General features: G+C 54.5%; 1 protein-coding gene across 1 annotated transcript; it reads left to right on the top strand.

The window, feature by feature from the left end:
* Positions 1-7,625: 7,625 nt before the first annotated feature.
* Positions 7,626-8,868, top strand: MIND_00119300 (Chromatin associated protein; the record flags this gene model as incomplete). The annotated part of the gene is made up of 4 exons (XM_037358129.1): positions 7,626-7,954; positions 8,048-8,149; positions 8,198-8,309; positions 8,653-8,868. 4 exons carry the CDS (start codon positions 7,626-7,628, stop codon positions 8,866-8,868), a joined length of 759 nt encoding a protein of 252 aa, XP_037226039.1.
* Positions 8,869-8,887: the final 19 nt, after the last annotated feature.

Raw genomic sequence — 8,887 nt, 5'->3', positions numbered from 1 at the left:
TGAAAGCTTAGCGGCTTTTTCATTTTGGGCACCGAGGCTATATGGCTACTATCACCACTATAGCCAAAAGTTAGGACATCTTCGACGTCCATTCAGCAAGTCGGTCTTTTCTTGCGCGGCCTTTAACTTCGGACCCAACGCTTGGACATTCAAGCACCGAGATGTGCTGAACCTCCCCTTCGGTTGGTGCGTGATTCAGGCGCTGGGTCGTTTCGATTCCACCAAGGGAGGCCACCTTGTTCTCTGGGATTTAAAGCTGGTGATTGAGTTCCCGGCTGGCGCCTTGGTTCTCATTCCTTCAGCCACCCTCACTCACTCAAATGTTCCTGTGCCAAAAGGCGACTCCCGGTCATCCTTTACACAGTTCACAGCGGGAGGCTTGTTTCGCTTCGTGGACAATGGCTTTCGAACAGAGAAGGAGTTTCAAGAGGCGGATCCTGTGGGTTTTGAGGCGTCTCTGTCCAGAAAGGAGGAGCGGTGGAAGATGGGATTGGAGCTTTGGAGTACAATAGATGAACTAGCTAGCTATGGTAAACAGAATAAAATGCCTGCCTTATAACAATGTCGGACATCAGAGCAAGTTAATGAAATATAAACACTTGATGTAGATCTTCTTCATCAATCTTATCTAGATGAAAAAAACTCCCTTATCCTTTGTACCTGTATACACAGAAAAGCTGTAGAAGGTTATATACTGTATTCTATACATCCCAGCTCAATATTAGCCTTTAAGCTGCACAATTGCTGACAGAAGATGCGAATTCATGATTTTGGTGTGGTGGACATCTCTGACAGGGACTCTTGGTGGATAGAGCCAGAATTGAACAAGGGGATTCCAAGCATCATAAAGCACTTACTGCCAAAGTTTCATAACATTTGGTTCAGTCATGGGAGAATAATATTAAGCTTAGTTAACTCATCTTGATCAATGTTCTTGCTATATTTTTACAACGGCTTCTCTGATTGTCCTGAAAATTTGCCAGTATATAGATGCATATGTTTGGCATTGTTTTCATTTTTTTCCCTTATAGCCTATTTCTTGCCCAATATCAGACCCACTGACTTGAAATCATACAGTTGTGTAACATATAGCGCTATTGACATGCGACAATATTTTCAGATTTTTAGCAATTGCAGAAGGGCCACAATTCGTTGACCTTGTCTTGAGGGTAAACACGAATTCAGTCCATTCCGTTTCCCGGTCGGTCACACTTGACGGTAACACACCTTGTTTCTTGTCTTCAACCGCCATCCTCTGTAATGGCACCAACACCTGGCAAGGCCGGCACTAGCACTGAGGCACCACCCCCTGCGAAGCACGGCCGTGGTCGACCGAAACTTCCTCCAGATGTCAGGGCGGCCAACCTCAAGCTTTCTCAAGAAAAATATCGGAAGAAGTGAGTCATTTTTTTTCATCGACTATACTTCGTCACTCACGATGAATTTCAGTAACGAGGAGCTCTGCCGCTCACGCGCACGGGTGGGGATGTCGGGGTGAGCGCGCTGAGACCCCGCCTTCCGCCTTCCGTACTTATCGCGTCGTTCTAGGCTTCGCGCTCGACGAGAGGCTGCGGGTGGAGAAGAGTTGGATGAGGCCAGAGCGAGGGCTGTCAAGCATACACAGGATTATGTGGAACGGTGCGTGGCTACATTTCATCTCACCTTGAGCCTAAACAGCCGTGCAGTCAAAAGGCGATGAAGGCGGCCGGTACTTCATCGAAAACCAACGCCGCCAAAGCGGTGAAAGTGGGGGGCAAACGTAAACGCGAGGTTAGCGACGAGGAGGACAGTGCCCAGGAGAGTGAGGAGAGTGAGGAGAGTGAGGAGGGTGAGGGGAGTGAATCCGGGGATGGTGAGGGCGAGGAGGGCGGTAATGACGCGGAGGCTGGCCCGCGCTACAACCTTCGCACCCGCGACAGCGCTGGCTATACCGCTGAGGATTACCAGCGATCGTTTGGTCCGCTCGCCGACGAGATGGCCGCCTTCGTTCGCAAACGTGTGCACGAGGCCGAGAAAACTGCTGCGGAAGAAAAAGCTGCTCGAGCAGCTGCAGCTCAAGAAGCTGCTACATCCCTCAACAACGCTATTACCCCCCGTCGCTGTATCTTCCCTCAACAACGCTGCTTCGTCCATTGCTCCCACCACTGTATCTTCCTCCAATGTTGCCCCCACCATGTCCTCGAAATCAACTGCTTCCCCATCGAAATCTGCTTCTATTGCTCCCACTGCAGCCTCGGAATTAAGCATTCCCGCTGCACCGTCAAAATCAACGGTGACGGCCCTAACCCCAGCAACCATTGATGTGACGGCAGCCGCGAGCGATGTGCCTACCATGCCAGAAATCATGCATCGACACCTCATGTTCGCCCGAGTGCATCGTTTCTTGTTTCTTCGACGACCCGGGGCGCCTTTCGATATGCCCATCATCAAAGCCTATGCACTAGACGAGAAGAGCGAGGCCAAAGAGTGCTCGCAGGTTAGCCACAATAACTGCAAGGGCAGCTCCTATCCAACCCCGGACGACGAACTCTACAACGTTGTCGCGAAGCATCATTTGGTCAAGCGCAACAGCTACATCATACAATTTCGACATCTCTCACCGCTTTGCCACTCGTGTGTGAACTGGTACACCTGGTTGTATGAGGAAGTCGAGAAAAGGTGGCGAGTTCATGATTGGATCCAAGACGCCGTCGACCAAGGGTCCAAGGGGGAACTGCTCTTCAGGCTGCTGCATATTGGGGACATATAGGAATTATTCAGCTTTTACTCAACTCAGGTGCACAGGTAGATCTGGTTTCAGGGTATTATGGAACTCCTCTTCAGGCTGCTGCATTTAAGAGATGTTCAGAAGCTGTTAAGCTCCTGCTCAACTTAGGTGCTCAGGTGAATTTGGTTGCTGGAAAGTATAGAACACCTCTATTGGCTGCCTTACATTCTCAGAATTCTTATCGGTGACAAGCTTTCTCACTGGTGTGAGAAAGAACAAGAAAAGCAAGAGCCCTTCAAACTGCTCTAACTGCAACCAAAGGCTACAGCACAACCAGAGAGGGAGAAGAAGAGGAAGACTTTGGACTCTGAGGAAACTTTGCTGGGGGAAAACTATGATATGGAAACTAAACTAAAGACAGGCTTATATAGACTACTGACTAGGAGCTAGGAGAAGGAACAGGAACAGGAACTAGAAGGAACCATATAGGAACTAAGGAACACATAAAGGGAGAGATCAGGAACAACTACCAAATATGAACAAACAAGCACAAACAAGCAACAACAAGCTGAAGGCTTGTCATCGGCACCCTAACATCTATCCTACTATTTCCATTCTCCTCAATGCTGGTGCATTGAAAGCATATCCAGCTCTCTACAACCCAGTAACACAAAACACCATTTGGTCTCTTCTTTTGCGACCATGGAGGGGAAACCATATCTTGACACCTTTCAAACCATTGATTTGTACCCTGTCTGACTTAACCTGCCAGAGGGCTTTCTCTGGCGCTATACACAATAATGATTGATGATCATGCTCAGGCTTATGCCAATGGTATTGTGGACTAGAGTTGGATGTGCACCTTAATTTTTTTTTTCATTATGTCATGTAGATAAAAAGGCATTATACAACTTAGGAGTTTTGAAATAAAAAAAAAACAGATCTGTGAGCAAGGAGTGGGAGGCGGGTACCATGCTAGATATTAAGCTCATTGGTAGGCAAGGTGCTGCTGAGGCCCATAATCTGTTCAAGCAAATGTGTGTCTCTACCTTATCAGGGGAACCCCTCTTTCGGCCCGTCGGACTTGCCCCGACTCCGGTTTCGACTCCGGTGATTGCATCACCACCTCTATCAGGCACATCGCCGCCCCCGCCTGGCGATCCCCCTGGGACCTGGCCTGCAACATGGCGCAGGCATACTGCACGGAGCAACGATCAACCTGGGCGCGTCAAGAGCGCAGTATATAGTTCCGCTACCTAGCAGGCGGACCTTTAGAGTTTCTTCTCTTTGGATCCTCCCCTGCTAGGTCAGCCTCATTTGTATTTGCTTACTTCTATTCACCTCTGGGATCCTCCCCTGCTAGGACCTTGACCTTAGGCCTCCAGAGTTGCCCTTACACACCTGTTGAGCCCACAACTAACTGTAAGTTATCAGTGGTAAAGTGTGAGGATAACTGATAAGGTCCAGACTTCTCAGAATTGCCTAAGTAGTGAATAATGCATAGAAAGGGGCTGGATAATTCTGAACTCCAAGGCAAATTTCTGCCAAGTCAAATAGCTAGGGGGTAAATAATATGATACAGACCATTGAGACCAAGTTCCCTAAAGTCACATTATGTAACATGTGACGCAGCGTCTGGAAAAGGGACTTCTCGTTAATAGCCACTATTTGGTAAATATGATATACTATAATATAAAGTGATACACATGACAAATTTCTGTCAGGGGAACCTCCCTTTTGGCCCCTCGGAGACGCCTCCAATTCCGGTCCGATTCCGATTCCGGTCCGGCCCTCCATCTCGCCTGCACAATCACCGATCCGTCAACGCCCTCCCAATGGTCGCCCTGGGACCTTGCCTGCGACGCCGCCCAAGCCTTGTGCCCGACAGCGGCAGCTATGGACAAGCAGTATATAGTCAGCTCCCTAGCAGGCGGACCCTTAGAGTTTCTTCTCTTTGGATCCTCCCCTGCTAGGTCAGCTTCATTTGTATTTGCTTACCAATGTTCACGCTTTGGATCCTCCCCTGCTAGGACCTTGATCTCAGGCCTCCGGGGTTGCCCTTACAATTTCCCAAAAAGGAACTTTTCTGCCATTTCACAATGTAATCATTAAAAAATGTCACAGATCATCACAACATGAAACTTGTGTATTTTGTCTATACAAACAACTTTTATCAAGTAACCTATATTGGCAGCTGAATAGTCAAGTAACCCAGTATTACCACTTTAACAGGCCCTTTTGGTTTGGTTCGCCCTGCTTGCTTGCACCTTTGCTTGGGGGCCCAACAATTTGTCTGTTCTGTTCAACTTTGTCAGGGGAACCCCTGCTTTGGACTCCTTTGGACCCTCCGAACACATCCGAGGCGCATCTAACTGGCGCCCCCTCGGACACTCCGACCCACCCCGAATCACCTTGGAACAGAGCCTGCGACATTGCTCAGGCCTTCTGTGCTCTACGGCGTCGTCGGCAGTTATGGACGAGCAGTATATAGTTGGTGCCCTAGCAGGCGGGCCCTTAGAGTTTCTTCTCTTTGGATCCTCCCCTGCTAGGCTTTTGTCGGAGTCTCTTACAAACTTCCAGACACATATTTCTTGGAAGAAGCCTTGTACACCCCGACCTGAAGCCTGGTATCAGGCCTGTCAACCATGAGTTTTTTTATGACTCTATCGGTCTAGATAACCTGCTATAAAATGCCCCTTGTTTTCTTCTCCTCGTCTTTCTGTTTTTGGTCGATTTTATTTCTACTTCTTATGCCTCAAATACCAAGACTGTGCCCCTGGATTTGGGTGCAATCAGCTTTGGCATAAATAAGTCCTACTTTGGCCCGCCAGCTTTGTGGGAAACCCCGATGTGATGTCTAGCTGACAACTATGGCTTGCTCGTGATAGTGCTATTCATAGCACCAGCCCGTGTCCGGGGTGTGCGCCGGCTGGCCATCAGGAAGCGACCCGCGCGCAAGTTGTATTGCTGCATCAGGATGAGATCATATTCGGGCGGGGAGCCATACTGCCTGTCGGTCACGGTGCGTCGATTGGCGCTGGAACTGGCTGGCGCGGGGAACGGGGCTAGGCGGAGAGGTTGGCGATCGGCCGCGGCGAGCGCTTGCGATAGGGTGTCTTAGCATGCGCGATAGCGGCGTACAAAAACTCGCGATAGCGGTGTCTTAGCACTCCGTGCAGGCGCGGGCCGGAGCGCTGGACCGGATCTTGAGGCTTGGCGTGGCGTGGGCCGGGGCTTAGGCAGGACGGACATCGACATCGATATCCAGGGGCGCCGGGGTGATATCATCCCCCGCTATACCCCACCGCCTCCCGTCCCGTGCGTCGTCTGCGTCCAGCGTCAAAGTAGGACTGGGGCCGGGGGCCAGTCAGGACGCCGCGCGCGGCTGGGGACTTGACTGCCCGCCGGCGTGCCGCGTGCGGGCTTCTTCAATTATCTATTAATATGGAGCGGGGGTAAGCGGGGAGGAGGTTCGAACTCCCAGGGTGCATTCGGGCTGTCGCCGGCAGTCGGCAGTCGGCGTTCTTCGCCAGCGCGGAATCAAATGGTAAGTGCAATGTACGCACAGCCTCGAGCTCCGCGATGGGCAGATGCTGATGCATACTTAGGCCTGGATGTAGATGGATGGACGCCGGCGCCGGTGCGGGGAGGTTCTCGTCGCCGGCGATGCGCGGGGAAGGAGGGGTTCTGCCCGAAGGAGAAGAGACGCGGGACGGACGCCGGCGGGGGGAGAGCGGCGCTCGGGGCAGTCGGAGAACCCAGTAGGATCGATCGATCGATCGAGGGTGGTTAGCGCGGGGGAGCATCGTGTGCCTTGCAAGTGCGAGGCAGCACAGGAAGGCTGAGTTACTGACCGCGCGGTGAGCGTATCGGACAGCTGCAGCGGACTGCAGGGCCCAGTCCCCGACGCGCGCGGACGTGCGTGCTGTCATCCCACGGCATCCCCGGAAGGCTATTCCCGGCGGCAAGTGGTTGGCGTGGGTACGCATCGCGTGGCGTGGCTGGTGCCAGCGTGGCGGTATAAGACCCGCGGGGGCGTGGGCGTGGGCCTGCCTTGCTTCCTCCGCCCACCTGCCCTGCCCTGACGTAGCACCCGACTTCGAGCCAGCGACTAGCGACGAGCGTAGCAGACACCGAGAGAGACCGAGCAGAAGAGAACAGAATGTCAGAGAGAATGTCGGGCGGGATATATAACGTGCGTCCCCTCTCCCTTCTCCCTCCCCTCCCCACCACCACCGCTGACCTTATCCCCAGCACCGCACGCTGCAGCCCTCGGGCCCCGCCGTGCCCCTCCCCGCGCCCACCGGCGTCGGGGCCGTGTCCACGAGCGCGCTGTCCCCGCACCTCGCCGAGCTCGTGTCCGGCTTCGTCGGCGGCGTCAGCGCCGAGTACGAGCGCCTCGTCGCGGACCGCGCGACCGCGTACGCCCTCCGCGACGAGTACGAGAACAAGGGTGCGTCCCTTGTGCCTTTCCCTGTCTCACTGCGAATACTCACTGTTACGCGCAGTCAACACCCAAATCAACGAACTCAATATCATCCGACAAGCCCTCTACGAGCTGGAGGCGCAGCACGGCAAGCTGCGCACGCGCTACGAGGAGGAAATCGCCCACCTCCGCGCGGAGCTGCAGGCGTCTCGCAGCGCGGGGCCGGGGCTCGGCGGGCCGGGTATCCCCGCTGACCGCACGGAGCGATCCCGGGACGGCGACAGGGAGAGGGACCAGCGGGAGAGGGACCGCGGGGGCGAGCGCGACGCCAAGCGGCTCAGACTGACCAAAGGTGTGTCCTAATATGCCCTACGTCATCATTCGTTCGTTCCCCCCGCTTATGGGCCTGTCAGAGCACGACAGCCCGCACGCACTCTCTCTCGTACCGCCCCACCACCTACCGGTCTCAGCGCCGAGAGCCCCGGGCGCCCGATGACGGCAGCGGCATCGACTTCGGCGCATAGACTGCCCGACCACTCCCATCTGCCCCTCCCGCCGATGCCGCTCCTCCGCTCCGCTCCCTCTACTTCTACCTCTGCACTTGCCTTAATTCCCGCACCCGAGCGCGAGACCGACAAGGAGCGCGGCGAGCGCGACCGCGAGGAGGAGCCGTTCCCGGCGTGGGTCGACGGGCTGGACATAGCAAGTCTGCCGGCGGACATGAAGAAGGAGGGCGCGGACTGGTTCGCGGTGTGGAACCCGCGCATCCGGCCGCGGCGGCTGGAGAGCGTGCAGTTGTTGCATACGTTTGCGCATGCGACGTGAGTACTTTGCTGTTCACATTTGTTTTCTTGGACCCTTTCCCTCCGTTCCTCCTTTCCTTTCTTTCGTATGTGTCGCTGATAAGCGGACAGAGTTGTCTGTTGTGTCCAATTCTCCGCGGACGGACGCTATTTGGCGACGGGCTGCAACCGCTCGGCGCAGATATTTGACGTCAAGACGGGCCGCAAGACGAGGTGCGTGGCTGCCTTTCCTTATTATTCCGCGCGCTGATGTGTGGACAGTGTGCTGGTCGACGACGTCAGTGGGCCGGCTGGGGACCTTTACATTCGGAGCGTGCGGTTTAGCCCGGATGGGCGATTCTTGGCGACGGGGGCGGAGGACCGGAAGATACGGGTGAGTGCTCCTTTCTGTTTTTTCTCCTCCTGCTAGGGTTATTCCTTGGTTCATCGTCGTTGCTCCTCGACGTCTCTTCTCGCCTCCGTTTAATTGTGACGGCCAGTCCACGGGCTTGGCCGCACTTACGCCTTGTCTGCGGCGACTCTGCGCGGCAGCATACCTTGTCCCGTCCCATTCACACTCATTGTTCATTTGCTGAACAACCCGGGCATATCCATTTCGTCTGCCCGCTCCATTCACCCTTTCCCCGTATCTCTACGCGTTGATCCCAACCATTCTACTCCCTCCTCTTCTGTGTCATCATATTTTTTTAAACTCGTTGTACTGATCAACGCACCAGATCTGGGACATCACGAAGGGCACCGTCGCCCAAATATTCTCGGGGCACACCCAGGAGATCTACTCGCTCGACTTCTCGCGCGACGGCCGGGCGCATCGTGTCCGGCTCGGGAGACCGGACCGCGCGCGTGTGGGACATGGACGGCGGGCCGCCGCTCATCCTCGCCGTCGACGAGCCCGCGCCCTCGCCGGCCGCCAGCCGCGACGGAACACGTGACGGCCAGGACGCAGGTGTC

Source organism: Mycena indigotica (genome assembly GCF_014461135.1).
Source record: "Mycena indigotica strain 171206Taipei chromosome Unknown Mind.scaff0001, whole genome shotgun sequence".
NCBI classification, from domain to species: domain Eukaryota; kingdom Fungi; phylum Basidiomycota; class Agaricomycetes; order Agaricales; family Mycenaceae; genus Mycena; species Mycena indigotica.
This window is presented reverse-complemented; position numbering and strand designations above follow the sequence as displayed.